Genomic DNA, 17,168 nt, shown 5'->3' with positions numbered 1-17,168 from the left:
AGATGAAAGGAAGGAGAGAAATATCAATGTATGGTTGCCTCTGGTGTGTCCCCTGCCGGGAACTGGCCTGCAACCTAGGCATGTGCCCTGACTGGGAATTGAACCGCGGCCGTGTGGTTTGCAGGCCTGCACTCAGTCCACTGAGCTACACCAGCCAGGGCTGTTTTCTGTTTTCTTAATTTCTGCATTTGTCTTTGTTCATCTGTTTCCTTTGGATTTTCTTCTTAATAATTTTCTTTTCTTCACTGAAGGGCATATTTATTGATTTTAGAGAGAGGGGAAGGAAGGGAGAGAATAGGAAGAAAAGAGGGAGAGAGAGGAAGGGAGGGAGAGTTTGAGAGGGAGAGAAACATCAATTGGTTATCTTTGGTACACGTTCCGACCAGGATGTGCATTGACCAGAAAGCAAACTCATGACCTTTCGGTTTACAGAACAGTGCTCCAACCAACTGAGCCAAACTGGCCAAGGCTTACTAACTTCTTAAGATGCATGTTTAGCTCATTATTTTTCTCTTTCACTAAGCATTTGTGGCTGTATATTTTCTTTTAGACCCTCCCATAGCTGCATCCTTCAACTTTTGGTATATTGTATTTCCATTATTATTATTTTAAATATATTCTGATTTCTACTAGGATTTTTCTGTTGTCCATAAATTGTGAGATTACATTGTTTAATTTTCCAAATTGTGATTTCCTTCTTGTCTGTTTCTTCAATCACCCTTTGAGACCAGTGTGTAAAAACAAATCCCACTATAAATTGTTTATTTCCTATTTTGTCTGGTAATTTTATTCTTTTTTGCTTTCAAATGTATGTTTTACATTTGTCTTATCTCTTGGCACATACTTCTCTAAAAGAGCATTACCCAACTCAGAAGATGTATGTGTGGATATAGTTGAGTGATAACCATTTAAATATATGTGTATACATATATACACACATACATATCACTAAAGAATACTGTGGAATAGTTCTAATGATAAAAAGCTACTGTTTATTGAGTAATTATAAATTGCAGATAACATACATTTTCTTATTTAATTTTCAAAGCAGCACTATGAGGTAGTTGTATTACTCCTCTTTTACTGATGAAGAAACTGAGGCTTAAAAAAAACTGAGATGTTAAATAATTTGAATCAGTTCACATGGCTAGGAAGTAGTAGAAGTTAATTTTACACTGCAAGTTAACTTGGAAGTCTTTGTTCTTAACCACAATATTGTAGTAACCTCTATATATTAATTCTCCAGGCACTATTCTTCAGGAACTATTTAATATAAACCTTTGTAAACTTGGTAATGCTATGTGGACATTATTTTAAATGGTACCAATGCAAATTTCAGCCCTTTCAGTTTTTTTTAATTTAAATAAAGAATACTAAATGTAGTTAGAACTAACATATACTCTAGTACATGTGAATTTTGTTTTTCTGCTTATATAATTAATATAAGCTTATGGTTTAAAAAAATCAAATAATACAAAAATGTGTAAGGAAGTAAAAATCTTTCTTAGAAGATAATCTAAGACATTCTAAGATAACTTCCATTGACATTTTGAGAACCATATTTCCATATTTTTCTCCATGTGTATTTTTACTTGTATATATAATATTAGATAAGTGGGATTTATCTTAATTGTTTTTATCATGGACTGAACTTCATATTTTTGAATGCTAGAGATCAGAACATATTGCTTTATAGTATTAAGGAGTTCCTGTTTCTCAAACAACTCTTACTAATTTCTTACTTTAATCTTATCAGGTCAAGGTAGGCAATGAAGTTGCTACTGGAACAGGACCTAATAAAAAGATAGCTAAAAAAAATGCTGCGGAAGCGATGCTGTTACAGCTTGGTTATAAAGCATCCACTAGTCTTCAAGATCAACTTGACAAGGTGAGAGTTAAGTTTACATGTACAACCTCTGTGGTGTCAGAATATCAAAGTGATGAACAGACTGTGTTCCAGTGTTCTTGACTCTAAATAATGTCTTAATTGATGTTAAAGAAGACATCAAATTTTAACTTTTCTAAGGCAGTACTCTATAACTTGAAAGATAGATTCTCCAGTTACAAAATAACATCTGTTTATGGTGCCAAGATGAAGAAGTATTCATTGTAATCTTACACATGGTAAATACTAAAAATTTGCTGTATGGCTATGTGTATTTTTTATAATACCAATTTAGTAATTTTTAACTTATTGACTGGTGTGTTTGGCCATGTAGACAGTTTTAATTTGTGTGAAATTAAGAACAGGTTAGCTTTTATTTCTGAACTACACCTGGACACATTGGAAATAAAGATCCTGAGTTATCCCTTTAGGGCAGGAACTATATTGGACAGACACTCTATAAACTAATTTTTCTATTTACTTTCAATTTAAAGGTAAACTCAGAGGGTGTTTATTTTCTGCCAAGACCTGTGCTCATGGTTCCCCGTTTCTTCTGCGCAGTTAATGACATCATTAACACCTGCCTCTGTTGCAAGTGAGTCAGGGAGCCCTGAATTTAGGGCTTGGCAGATAATTGCCCAGAACTGGTTTAATTTCTTTTTGGTGTTAAATTATCATTTCACCTATGTACATGTAGAAATTATTATTAACATTTTCTTCGTGTGAAAATTCACAAAACAGGCTAAATAATTATTTCTATCAAAAAAGTCTGCTGTTTTTTCATACCATTTTCTCACCTAAGGATTCTGTTTCAGAGACATTTTCAGTCTCTACAGGAACACATTTCTGAGAAACAAAACCATCTATTAAAACATTTAAATGTACTTTTCTTTTTAAGGCAACTAGGAATACGTAGGCAATTATTTTGAGTGATTAAAAAATTATTTGTCTGTGTGGTATTGCTAGAGATTTCAGTGCTGTTTTTATAACCTGGGGAGTTAATGCATTTTCTTCTTAAAAATATTTGTAACATGAAACCTAACATGTGTCCGAGTTTCTATAGTTCTTATATTGTGTATATGTTGTTTTAACTTAACACATTTATATTGACTTAAACCTGGTGAGTGATTTATACAAATACATCAAAATAAATCTCAGACATTAATTTGTAAGTTAAGTGAAAACAAAACAGAACAAAAAACAGCATTAGTTTTCTGAATTTAAAAAACATTTTATCATACTCACTGTATTATTAGTCAGTGTTCTCCAGAGAAACAGAGCCAACAGGGTATAGACATGTGCACATACATCTATGTACACACACACACACACATATATATATATGCTTATATAGAGATAAGCATGACATGGAGACCCATTTTAAGGGATTAGCTCATGCAGTGGTGGAGGCCTGGCTAGTACAAGGTCTACTGGGGAGGCATTTAGGCTGGGGACTCAGGCAGACATTGCAGTTTGGGTGCAGTTCTACTGGAGAGCTCCCTCTTGCTCCCAGGACGTCAGCCTTTCATCTAGTTGGCCTTCAACTCATTAGGCCCACTCACATGATCATGAGCAATCTGCTTTACTCAAAGTTCAATTATTTAAATGTATGTCTCTCCCCAAAACATGCAGAATAATATTGGATCAAATATCTGTGTACACTAGTCCAGACATGTTGACACATACAATTAACCATGGCACCCACTAACTGCCAAATACTTATAGCTGAAGACAAGATGATTGAAACTTGGTTCCTGAGCAGTAAGAAACTGAAACTGAGCAGTTTCAAGAAACTGAGCAGTAAGTGTTGGGGTGAGGAACTTTAATCATATAGCAAAAATTACAGTATTCTGGAACCTAGAGAACATGAAGATGTATCTGAAAAGTCAGGAATAGCAAAGTAAAGAGTTCAGAGAATTATTAATTCAGGATTTGAGCATGAAAGTGACATGATCTGGTTTTTATTCTTCAAAAGACAGCCCTAAATGTATTGGCGTGAATAGATGTGAGCAGGATGAGTAGCTGAATTGTTCCAGTAAGACACTGAGGGTCTAGACTAAGACAGTGGTGGTGAGAGTGGGGAAAAGACACCAGGGACATTTCTCAAGTGTCTGTGTTTAAACTCCAGTAGCAGGCGATGTGCCTGGGGACACAGGAAGAGGGAGAAATGGGGAACGATGAGGAAAGAGGTGGCAGCCAGACAAGGCCAAGCTCCAATGGGAGGACTGAGTACATTGTCTTGTCAATAAGATCTTTAGGGAATAAAAAAAACCTTTAAAGGCAGTATTTATTTATTTTTCCTTTCCTCAAGGGTATCTTTTATTTTTCCTTTTTAGTTGTATTTTTTTCCATTACCTGTAGTCCCCTTGTACCCCTTCTCCCCAGCAATCACCACACTGTTGTCCATGTCCATGAGTCCTTTTTCCTTTTTGCTTAACCACTCCACCCCCTAACTTCCCCCACACCTTAGCTGTCAGTCCTGCTCTCTACTTATCAGTCTGTTTCTATTTTGTTTGTTAATTCAGTTTGTTCATTAGATTCCACATATGAGTGAAATCATATGGTATTTCTCTTTTTCTGACTAGCTTATTTCATTAGTATAATGTTCTCCAGGTCCATCCATACTGTCACAGAGGGTAAGATTTTCTTCTTTTCTTTTTTTTACAGCTGAGTACTATTCCATTGTGTAAAAAAAGTGGATCTGCCTTTTGACCCAGGGATCTGATTTCTGGGAATATATCTGAAGGAACCAAAAACTAGTTTGAAAGAACATAAGCACCTCTATGTTCATTGCAGTATTGTTTACAATTGCCAAGATATGGAAGCAGCCCAAGTGTCCGTCAGTAATGAGTGGATAAAAATACTGCTTTGGGACTAAGTATTTTGTCCCAACTATGGGATATTTATACAAAAGCAATATTTTAAAAGTTTTTTCTTTTTTTAAATAAGCAAGATATGTATATGGTTGAAAGAATTAAAATATCACAAAAGAGTAAACAGTGAAAAAAATGTTAGTCTCACATGTTAAAAAATGTTAGTCTGAGACACTTAGATTGTAAGTCTCTTCCTCAAGGCATCTCCCACAGTGCATTAATATTTGTATAGCATCTAGAATAATGTCTGAAATATAGTGACTATTATGTGGGGATTTGATAAATAAGAATAAAATAAATATCCTCACAGAGAAAATATGTGTGTATGCATTAGAATACTGTTACTTTTTTAAAAAATAAGATCTATTGAGGTGCAGTTCAATGATTTTGACAATTATTTTTGTGCATGCATGTGTATACACTTATTAACCATCACCACAGTTAAAATTTATGACATTTCTGTTATCCCAAAAAGTTTCTTAGTGCCCATTTGTAGTTAATCTCTTTTCCTCTCTTCATCCCCTGGCAAGCACTGATCTGATTTCTGTGTCTATAATTTTGCCTTTTCTAGAATGTCATATAAAGTGAATCATACAGTATATAGTCTTTTGCATCTGGCTTCTTGTTGCTCAGATTTATCTGTGAAGTTGCATTTATTATTATTTTATTCTTTGGGAAAATTTGGGTTGTTTATAGCTTGAGGCTATTATAAAGTATTTGTAAAGTTTATGTACAAGTCTTTAGGCTATTATAAAGTATTTGTAAAGTTTATGTACAAGTCTTTATATATACATATTCTTTTTTTTAATATAATTTTTATTTAATTCTTGCTCAAGTACAGGTTTCTGTCTTATATTCCCAACCCTGCCCGCCCCCCGCCCCATGCTCCCCGCCTCCCTCCCATTTCCGCCCCCCACCCTTAGTTATTGTCCATGTGTCCTTTACACTTGTTCATGTGAGTCCATTCCCTTTTCCCCTATGATTCTCTCCCCTCTCCCCTCTGGACCCTGTCAGCCTGCTCCATATTTGAGAGTCATTGGTCGTATTTTGCTTGCTTGTTTGTTTTGTTTAGATTCCTGTTAACGGTGAGATCATATGATATTTGTCTTTCACTGCCTGGCTTATTTCGCTCAGCATAATGCTTTCCAGTTCCATCCATGATGTTGCAAAGGGTAGTAGTTCCTTCTTCCTTTCTGCGGCATAGAATTCCATTGTGTAAATGTACCATAGTTTTGTGATCCAGTCATTGACCGATGGGCATCTAGGTTGCTTCCAACTCTTGGCTATCGTGAATTGTGCTGCTATGAACATTGGGGTGCATAGGTTCTTTTGGATTGGTGTTTCAGGATTCTTAGGATATACTCCTAAGAGTGGGATTATAGTATAGTCTATATGTGCATATTTATATAGTAAGTCCACTTGTGACTTTAGAAGAAGCTGTGAGGATGTTATCCAGAGAGGCTGTACCATTTTGCATTCCCACCAGCAATATTGGAGAGCTCCCATTACCCCACATCTTCTCTAGTTCTTGGTATTATTGGTTTTGATCATATTAATAGATGTATAATGTTATCTCATTAGATTTTAATTTGCATTTCACTATAATGTTGAGATTCTTATGTATTTGTGCCCCATTCATATCTCTTCTTTGAAGTGTCTGTTCAGAACTCTTCTCTCTTCGCTATTATCCTGAAATTTCCTTTTGCCTCTCTCGCTTCTTCAGTTGCCAGTTTTCTAGACAGTTTCTGTTGTTCTTGATTTACTTCCTTGTTTGATGGAGCACATACTTCTAGTAGCTTTCTGATTGTATGTCTGAAATACCTTTTACATTTTCCAGTTACTTACTTGATTTACAGTTTTCTGAGGTATGATTCTAAAATGGAAATAATTTTTTCACAGGGTTTTGAAGGCATTGCTCCAAATTTTCTACCTCCCATCATTACTTTGGAAACTCCAGTGCCCTTTGATTCTGCTGCCTCTATATGAAACTTTTACCTTTCTTTTCCCTTTTCAGTCTTTCCCAGTCTTTCTTTTCTCAGGGGTTTGGAGGTGTCATGGACGTATGTATTGTTGGGTAGAGTGTTTTGGGTGTTTGGGTTTCAGTCCACAAATTTACATACTTTTAAAGTGGGAAACTTCTTATATTATTTTTTTGATAATTTTGTATCATTTTTGCTATTATTTCCTTCTGTGGTATCTGTTGTTCTTATGGGTGATCTTCTGATTTCATTTCCTTCCTCCCTCTCTCACTCCCTTCCTTCTTTCCTGTCTTCTTTTTCTTTTCTATTTGTATCTCTTTTTCTTTTTCTATTTCCTAGGAGATTTCATCAGTTTTGTATTCTGTCCTCTTTTGAAATTTTTTACTTTGGCTGTTTATATTTTTGATGTCCCAGACCTCTTCCTCATTTCCAGAATATTCCTATAGCCTCCTATTCTTGTTTAATGGGTATAATGCTTTTTTTATGTATCTGAGGATTCTTTAAACCTGAGAGGGTTTTTTTTGTTGTTGTTGTTCCCTATATTGTGTTTGCCATTGCTTTTGGGTTAGAAGCCTGGTTCTGTCTTCTGAGGCACAAATGAGGAAGGGAGCTGGGGACCTTACCTTTGGATGTAACCTTGGACTCCAGCTCCTGTTTGCCGTGTTGGGGGTGGTGATCTCACCCTCAGCTGTGGATGGTGTCCAGACTCTCTGTGTTTTAGCCTAAGAGAAACCTTGTAGGAAATCTATCTGCTTGAGGTCAACCAGGCAACCTGGAGATTTCATAGCCTCTTGGAAGACTTCCAAACAATTGTTTCAGGCCTTTCCAGGGTTCATCTTCAGAAGTAGCAGGTAGACTTGGGATTCAGTTGAAGGTGAAAAATTAGGCATAGGGAATATAATCTAATATTTAAATAATTTTGGTCGTTAGTAGAAGAAATAAGCAAGATTGTATGAAATACTAAACTTATTAACTGCCGACTTTGCCTGACAGTTTGCATCCTTGTCATCAGTCTGTTTTTTCCCTCGTGAAAGTGACTTATTCCCTACTATGTACACTTTCTTCCAACTTAATATTCCCCTTGATCAGCAACCCTCTCATTCTGTGATCTCATCTTGTACTTCACAGAGAACATAGAAGTGGGAGTCTCCCTGGCTCCCCACCAACATAAATCTGCATTTTTACAAACATTTACACCTCCTTCATCCTTCTAAAGTGGCCAAGTATGTGTTAGAATTATATTTTTAGTTATAGCTGGATTCAATGTATCCCCTTGATCTTTGTCATCTGATAAGAAGTATACAGTGCTGATTATCATGGGAAATGTGCCTTTTCTTTCCTGGAATGCCTGGCATCAATAATATCAACTCCATCAAAAGAGAATATAATTAGTTAATGTCACTGATTAATTTGATTATATACTTACTACTTCAGACTATCTAAGTTTACACCAGACATATGTCAAATTATCTGATAAAATTCAGGATATTACAAGTTTTACTTAAAGTTAGGGCTTCGTTTTCAATTTGTTATATATGTCATTAGCAGTATTTGGTGATCGCTGTTGAGGACTGTTCCAGGCACTGACTGGTGTGGCTCCATGGGTTGGGCATCATTCTGCAAACTAAAAGGTCACCAGTTTGATTTCCGGTCAGGGCACATCCCCGGGCTGGGCCAGGCCCCAGGTTGAGGGCACAAGGTGCAACTAACCTATGTTTCTCACATCAATTCTTTTTTCTCTCCCTCTTTGCCCCTCTCGCTAAAAATAAATTTAAAAAAATTTAAAAAAGGACTTCCAGAACAGACATAGTAATACTTGTATTGTTAATTTGTCCTCAGGAGTGGCGAAGAAGCTCCTTTTGTTTCTTTAGCACTGTGATGGTGATTATTGTTTACTATTTGAATAAGAATTGTTTACTTCTAACCACCTAGATAGAGTGAGTGTTGTATATAGCTAATACGGGGCTTTCTCAATGACTTAAATTGTAAAGGTCAGTGAGGGTAAAAGTGGAGTGACACATAAAACACAGATCTGAATGTAGAAGAGGAATGGAAAATACTGTTCAAGTTAGCTGCTCTTGTGCCCGTGGCCCTGCGGTCGGAGGTGGAGAGAATAAGCTGAATAACTATATGAGAGACCTCTGGCGCTTGCTTAATTGATTTCTTAACTTCTTTCTTTTTGAATAATCTGTTTCCCTGGATTTTAACATTTGATTTAATCTTTCAGACAGGGGAAAACAAAGGATGGAGTGGCCCAAAGGCTGGTTTTCCTGAACCAACAAATAACAGTAAGTTTGTACTTTTAACTTTGCTGGTGTTTATTGGTGGTTCAGTGACCAGTAGGTCGCTGGTTATTTATTGGGTCTGTCTGGGCTCAAGGTGCCATACTTGGTGTTACAGGGGTACAAGGACATTGTGGTGTTTGTTTTTGTGGAATTGCTGGAAGACGCCGGCACTCGTATTCTTAATATGGTGAAGCCATAGCAGAGAGCATAGCATTTCAGTTACATAGTGATGATATGCTTTCTTTTTAAGTTGTTTTTATTGCAGCATAATTATAGTTTGAAAGAATCAAAAGAGAAAAACAATGATCTATAAGCTCATTATACTCAAAAACAAATGTTTAGTCGTAATTCTTTTTAGGTAAACACAACTTTTTACATAATTATGTTTTTTAACATTAAAATTATTGTTTTATCAATTAAAATAGAGTAAGTTCACACATAACCTAAATAAAGTATTGCAAAATCAACTGTATGATCCTTGTTCAAAACACAGATAACAAACATTTAGGGTGTTGGTGTTCTGACACAATAGTCTGAGAGCTGTGCTGTCCATGGTCTTCAAGACTGAGGATAATGATTTAGTAAATGTGAATATATAATAATTTTATGCCTTTTTAGGGAAGAGCTCACTCAACTTTTCTTGCATATCTGTGAAGATTTCTTTATTTCTACCATATCAGATAGTATTTATGACTTCTGTCTATTGCTGTTTTGAAGATACGTCAGAACTTTAATGAACTGCTGATTGTTTCTACAATTAAAGATCAATTGTTAAAACTATTAAAAATTCAGAATGTTTCTCTGTCTTCCTTTAATGCAAAGCATGATGCCCTAAATGTTCACTGCATGCTGATTTATATCAACATCCTAAGTCAACCACACCCAGTGTCTCCATTTAGATTTTCCTCATGCATTGCATATGACAGAGCCCTCCATCTTCCATGGGAAAGTAGGTGTGGAGGATCAATTTTGTGTACAGCATAGATGTAGGTTTGTACTGTGTTGTTTCACTTAACATCGCAATAAACATTTTACTCACATTTTCCTGTCATTAGAATTTTTAATATTTTATTAAAGTCACCATTGAAATATCAGAAATAAAGGAATAAAATTGCTCAAAATTACATTCTCATTATAATATTAAAAGATGCCTCAAATCCACTTCAGTTTATTTCTTTTTTCAAAGGCATGTGATCAGGCTGTTATGCATTGGAAGTGTAGACATTTATGTTCCTCCTACCTCTCCTGAAAAGCATCTATTTTCACTGAGGTACCATTTTACTGTAAATCAGTAAAAACAAACAAACAGCCAGTACAGACCCTAAGAAGGAAAGGGCTAGTGCAGTCATAGCATTTCCACCCCTGGTTTCCTTCCTGTCTCCCTCTGGATGTTCAATCACTTTATTCTGTAAATTGTCAGAATTTATTTATTTTTTTTTAGCAGCTCTTCTCTTGATGTATAATGAAATTAGCCACAAACTTATCAAAGCATGCTTGTAAGAACTGAGTTTTTGGATCATCAAAACTAGCCTCTTGAAAAGAATATTTCAGTGATGTAATGGAATTTGTGAGATAGTTTCTGGGAATAATTAAAGTAATTTAATAGGATTCTGAACCTTTGATTTTATACATATATAATGAATGCAATAGCTTAGCAGGTATCCAAAAGAAAAAAATGGAATTCGTTCAGGATTATCTGAGTTTAATTCCTCTGATGTTCGAATATATAGGTTTATAATTACTTGGTAAGGGAATGTAAGAAGATTAAATTGGTTTTAGTTTTATGTGAAGTACATAGCACAGTACCTATTTTCTAGTAAGTGTGTAATGAGTGTGATTTTCATCTGTGCCTTCTCCCTCCTCTTATTTAATAAACATACCTAATTCTGGGTAGGCTCGTCCAGTATTCGTTTTTATGCTTTTTATCTGTCAGATGTCTTCTGCACGCACATGGTGACCAAAGAATATATAGTTTATACTTGAATAGTTACTTCTGGCACTAGATATTTTTTCAAGGAATAGAAACATTATTTATTTGAATATGGAAATCAGTTCTTTTTTTAAAGATTTTATTTATTGTATTTTTTAGAGAAAGGGGAAGGGAGGAAGAAGGAGAAAGAGAGCAATATACACATGCCTGATCCGTTACCTGTTGTCCACCTCCAACCAGGGACCTGGCCCACAACCCAGGAATGTGACCTGACCATGAATTGGACCGGTGACCTTTTGGTTTTCAGGATGACACCCAACCCACTTAGCCACACCAGTCAGGGCTGGAAGTCAAGGTCTTAGCTTGACAGTTTTAAGATGAAATCACATTATAAATAACCTGCAAGCTCCATCATTAAACAGTGATATTTTGGCTCTTAGCTTTGTTTGCTGATTTTTAACTGCTAATGGATCTGGGAAATTCTTTACAAGTGGGAGAAGAGGGAGCAAAGTGGCCAATGAGGTTCAGTGATCAGAAACATGTAAGAATTAATAGATTTGCATGATCTTTGATGTGATAATGTTCTTTGAAACTAAATGAAAACAGCTAAAACAGCCGGGCTGTACACACTTGAAACTTCCTCTTGTCTACAGTAGTTAACACTGAGAATTTGAAAGGAGGATGATGCCTCACCCCTTCCCAACTGTGAGGGGTGAGAAGGCTGTTTCCAAGGCCCTTCCCTGTGAGCACCCAGCGGTCCCTGCCTCAGGGTACCCGGCAGGATGAGGGCCACCTGACTCTGCAATGGGCTAGTTCCCTCTGGAGCCAGCTCGGAGCTCCTCAAAGACAACACTGGGAAGAAATTGGTCTCTTCTTAGGAACTGATGATCACTTAAGTGATGCATCCATTACCTAAATTTAATTTAAATTCATATATTATGGTGCATTTAGCTTAAATATACTTCGACTTAATTAGTTCCTGAAGCTTGGAATTTTTCCCTGAGTTGTTTGTGTCCTGTAAAGAAAACTTCTGTGTTGGTGTTTCACAGGCTGAGGTTAGAGCAGGGATCTCTGGGATGGCACGTGTGGGGGGAGATAGGAATTTGAGATTGCTGGTGCTGCCTGCCTTGCTGACATGTTGTCTGACCTGGAGAAACTCATTGTACGCCTTGTTTTGAAAATCTTTAATTATGTAACCTCTGTAAAGTAATTAGCCTTTCTTGAATAACATCTGAAAAGGTAACATTACTTTATAAAAAACAGAATGTCATCATAAAGTGACTCTTCTTCATTGTTTTCTTTGTGAAACTCTACTTTACAAATTGTAATTAGATGAAATTTTTTGCCAAACATTATTTGGATAAATATGGAATTAACTTGCAACCATAATGTAAAAGAGAGGAAGACAGAATTAGAAAGGGGAAAGAAGAGAGTTTTAACCTGACATAGTTAACATCTAACTATAAGTACACAAAGAAAGTTCATGACCATATGCGTTTAATTTTTGAAGTGGGAGACATTATTTTGGGGGTGAAAGATATTATTTTAAAGATTACAATCCTAAGAAACTGCTAACAATTACAACTAAAAAATTAAATGGTTTTGCAAGTGATTGTGATTACATAGCCTGGGTCCTGGCTTGATTGCCTGCAGATTTAAAATGTGGACCTAATTTTTGCATGCTTCTCAGGCTTTCTTCATTGGACTGAATTGCAGTTGAAGGTAGACTACTATAAGTGTGTTTTTACCCTTTGAATCTCTGTCATAGTCATGTTAAAGGGCAAGAGAACGTAATTCTGTAACGTGAGGTTCGTGTTAAATTTAGCACAGGGCAATTTAATGCTTGGCGTACACATAAAAAGCTGGATTTTTACAGATGAATGACGAACAATTTTTGTGAAAGATTATGCATTTTAAAGATCTCCTGACGGCTCATGGAAAACTTTGTAAAATATTTAGATATAGTTCAGCTGATAATATCTTTCTTTTGTATTCACATTCCATGTTTCTTATTAATACAGAGTTTTACTTAAAAACAGGTTCATTGTTTCTTAAAGGTGAACTCTAGCTTAATTCAAAATTGGACTAAGCTCAAAGGTATTCAGTGGTATGTGCCGAATCCACCCACTAAAAGATTATTTGGAGGCATTTTTCACATAAATATTTTTCCATTAACCTTTTAAAAAGTTTTATTTAGCCCCTGTGAAATATTCTGACTCTTCTGGGTTCATTAGAGATGACCCAAGACAAATACTTTTGAGATGGAATTAGAGTTCTCACTAGCCTTCTTAGTACTGTAGTTGCCTTACCAAAACTTTTGTCATTTTGTGTCATAGCTGTATATTATTAAATTCTGTGCATCCTGAAACCAGAGGCGGAACCGTCCCAGTGACCTGCCATTAGACAGATCAGATGCATGTTCCCCCAATTCTGCATTCTGTATTCAGCACCTCTACATCTTTTATTCTTTTCTTGTTGGGCAAGGTTTGTACTTTTCAGATAATACATTAATTGATTCTTTAAGTGTTTTGGGACAGTTCCCTCTATGGTTTCCTTTTGGGGCTCCCATAATAGAAACTACTTTGTAATGAGATAATTAAGTTAGGTGGATCCAATTAGATTTAAATATAACACTGAGCAGTCCAACTTAATAATTTATTTTAACAATAATACTGTGTTGGAAATATAAGAGTATAGCTGACTTGTAGCCATCTATTTAAAAAGTATCACTGGGCTACTTTTGCCCAGCCTAGTCCCCACGTAACTAATGGCCTTTGAACAAAGTCTAGCCTGTAAATCGAGGGCTGTGTGGTTGAAGCTGTTTAGGGCAGCAGGACTTTCACATGTCATTGCTGTTGTTTGCACCTGCTGAGCCTGCAGGTGGAAATGTGTTCCCCCTCTGAGCAAAGGGTGATTCAGATGTTCCAGAGAGATAACCCTCCCCTTTTGCATTGGTGACTGCCAGAGTGGTGAGAAGCTTTAGCTGTTTTTACTGCTCTGACCAGGGTTCTCTTTCCTTGGCCACTGATTCTAGGGAGATGAAAGACAGCATTAAGCTTGTTTCTGTGTTAATCAGACCAGTTGAGGTTGTAGTTCAAGGCCTGTTCATTTAAGGAGAAAGGATCTTAAACTAGAAAATAAGTCTTTAATAATCATATTAACACAGGTAGCTTATTTCTCTGAGATATTCTCAGGAAAGATTAAAGGGATTTAAATTTTCATGATTTTAAAAACTTGTGCTTGGCTCATATTTTTATACAAAAATGATTTCAAGTGCGTGTTTCTTAAGGGAAACCACATGAGAAATTTAGGGATGCATTTATTGAGCTGAGTATGAGAGTGTTTTTAAGTATGAGCAAAGGAGGAAATCAAAGAAAAAAAAGATTGATTTAGGTACATAAAAACTAAAAAGATTCAGGGAAAAGCACAAAGAAATAAAAAGGCAAATGACAAACAGAAAGCATAGACTGCAGCACACACAGCAACAGGTTACATGTACACAAAGGACACAAAGAGGTTAATAAAAAGTAAATATCCCAGTAGAAAAATGGCCAGAGGACTTAAGGAGACATTTAGAAAGGACAGACATTAAGTAATAAAAAATTATTTAGTGATCAGGAAAGTGCAGATTAAAGCTAAATGTTATGTAATTTCTTATCCATAAAAATAGGCAAGGTTTTAAAAATGATGACTCCAGCTATTGCAGAAACAGGCGTTGACACACTGCTGCTAGGATTGTAAATTAGCTCTGCCTTTCTGAAGCAATAAGAATGTCAGGTTTAGCCCCATTCTTTCTAGAGCTTGACTACAAAAAGATAGGGAAAAATATAAGGGACTATTTCTCCTTAATTGAACACGTACTATTTTTATAATCAGGAAAAAAAGTGTATTTCAAACACTCATATGTATGCAATTTTGGCCTGATTGCACAGTCCGGTTGCATTTAAACAAACATTACGTATTAAGCAGGAGAGCAGCTGACTCTGTACTGAAGACCACTTCTGTGATTTTTTTTTTATACAAGAAGAGAAATATGTTGTTTTCTAAAGTCTGAGTGAAATTTTGATTTCTGAAATTTGTTCTGGAAATCTGAAATATGTGCTCTTTATTCCCAGAGCTTTTGTGGGGATTGCAAGGTATTTAAAACCAGTATTTTGAAAACTGAAACAGAGCATAGCAATGGCACAGGTGGAAAGTCTCTCAAAGATAGAAAGTTGAAGTCTTAGTGGATAGATGATAAATGGTAATGAAAAAATAAATAAAAATGAAGAAAAAAGAACTACTCAATTGATTTACTTTATCAAAGAAATTTGTAATTACTCATTCATCAGCTTGTCTAGAAAGATAGAGCTTTCTAACTCTAGTATTATAGTTTCTCAGGAAAGGTTAAACTTGTGTTACCATTTTTGAGCAATAAAAATAAAAACTACAAAGAAAGTGAAAAATTTCTCCCCATATTTGTCCTCATTAGCACACTTTCCACCCCGTACCCTCAAACAAGTAACTAGTGGTTGGTTAGTTTATTTGGTACTGTTCCAGAATCTTTTTATACATATATGAGCGAATTTAGATATCCAGGGTCTGTCCAGAAGGTATCCAGCCATCTAATATGAAAACTAGAGACATTTATTGAAGAAGATAGGAGATACAAGAAACATTGTACACAGGACAATGATGCCTCAGTCCCCTTCAAAGTAGGCACCTTAGGGCCTCACACAGTTCTCCTAAGAACCATGAGCTGCCACTTCATATTTTCCTGAACCTCATCAATGGTCTGGAATCTCTCTTTCAAAGGTGACTTTAGTTTTGGAAAAAGCCAGAAGTTGCAGGGTGCCAAATTTGGGCTGTAGGAGAGCTGAGTTACCTGGGTGATTTGATGTTTCACCAAAAAACTCTGCACAGGATGTGAAGCATGAGCAGCTGTACTGTTGTGACAAAGCTGCCAATCACCAGTTGCCCACAGCTGCAGCCTTCTAGAATCACCTGAATAGTTTCCAGGGAGGAATGTTCAAGTTTAATGCAAATTTTGATGCAGATTTCTTGTTCTACTCACTCAGTCATTTTGAATACGATGGCTACACAGTACACATGCTCATTCAGTGATGTCTACCACACTGACTAGTACAGTGAGGTTGTCATTGTTCATGCATGTGCATTCTAGTCCACTCTCCTTGTCTGCCAGGTTACATCAATGTCATGCAAACTGTTCCTATGTTAACAAAGGCTGGACTTTTTCTGGATGGAGGTCATTTATTATTTTATTTCCTAGCATTCCAGACACACTATTCTACAATTTTCTCTTTTCAATTAAAATGTGTCCCAAAGGTCCTTCTATATTAATTTGTATAGGGCTTTATTATTATTTAACCAGTTACTTACTTATGGGCACTTAGATTGTTTGCAGTATTTTTCTGTTATAAATAATGCTATATAATGTAAGGCCTCACACATATATCATATCACATGTGTTAGTATATTTGTTAAATACACTCCTACACGTGGAATTACTGAGTCAAAGATTATGTGAATTTAGGATTTTGATGGATGTCGCCAGATTACACTCAGTAGAGATTTAACATTCCCACCAGCTGTAGATGGGATTAACATTTACATTCCCACCAGCTGTAGATGGGATTATGTTTCCCCACTACTGCAGTAACACTATGCTATCAGACTTCTGCATCTTTACCAATCTGATAGTTGAAATATGGTATTCAATGTGGTTTTATCTTGCACTTCTCCTATTACGAATGAGATTGAGTATATTTTTGTACATTTGAGTAATTTTTATACTTTTTATGTCAATGACATAGTCATAACTATTTAAAATTAGATGGTTGGTCTTTTGGTTCTTCTTGATAAGTATATGTATGTGCCAATATTTTTCTTGTTTTTGTTTATGATGGAATTTTCTCTTAAAGTTTGGTTTTCTTTTTAATGTATTTGAATGGCCTTTTCTTATAGTCTTTTTAGGCATTTGTAATCTTTTTTTAAAAAGATTTTATTTATTTATCTTTAGAGGGGAAAGAAAGGAGAGAGGGAGAGAAATACCACTGTATGGTTGCCTCTCGTGTGTCCCCTCGTGTGTCCCATGCAACCCAGGCATGTGCCCTGACTGGGAATGGAACCGCAGTCATGTGGTTTGCAGGCCTGCACTCAATCCACTGAGCTACACCAGCCAGGGTGGCATTTGTAATCTTAATAATGCCTTCCCCA

The 17,168-nt window shown here is 36.0% G+C and overlaps 1 protein-coding gene across 5 annotated transcripts in view; it reads left to right on the top strand.

The window, feature by feature from the left end:
* STAU2 (staufen double-stranded RNA binding protein 2) overlaps nucleotides 1–17,168 on the top strand; it is a 354,567-nt gene that overhangs the window by 155,040 nt on the left and 182,359 nt on the right. For all 5 annotated transcript variants that reach the window (XM_037039725.1, XM_037039726.1, XM_037039723.1 and 2 more), the window contains 2 exons: nucleotides 1,757–1,888; nucleotides 8,965–9,025. In XM_037039725.1, coding sequence (XP_036895620.1) covers nucleotides 1,757–1,888; nucleotides 8,965–9,025 — 193 coding nt within the window. The remainder of the gene's footprint in view (nucleotides 1–1,756; nucleotides 1,889–8,964; nucleotides 9,026–17,168) is intronic.

Source organism: Sturnira hondurensis, unplaced genomic scaffold (genome assembly GCF_014824575.4).
Source record: "Sturnira hondurensis isolate 20B ecotype Veracruz unplaced genomic scaffold, ASM1482457v3 Scaffold0025406, whole genome shotgun sequence".
Classification (NCBI taxonomy): Eukaryota; Metazoa; Chordata; class Mammalia; order Chiroptera; family Phyllostomidae; genus Sturnira; species Sturnira hondurensis.
Note: the sequence above shows the minus strand (reverse complement) of the source record. Positions and strands in the feature narration are given on the sequence as shown.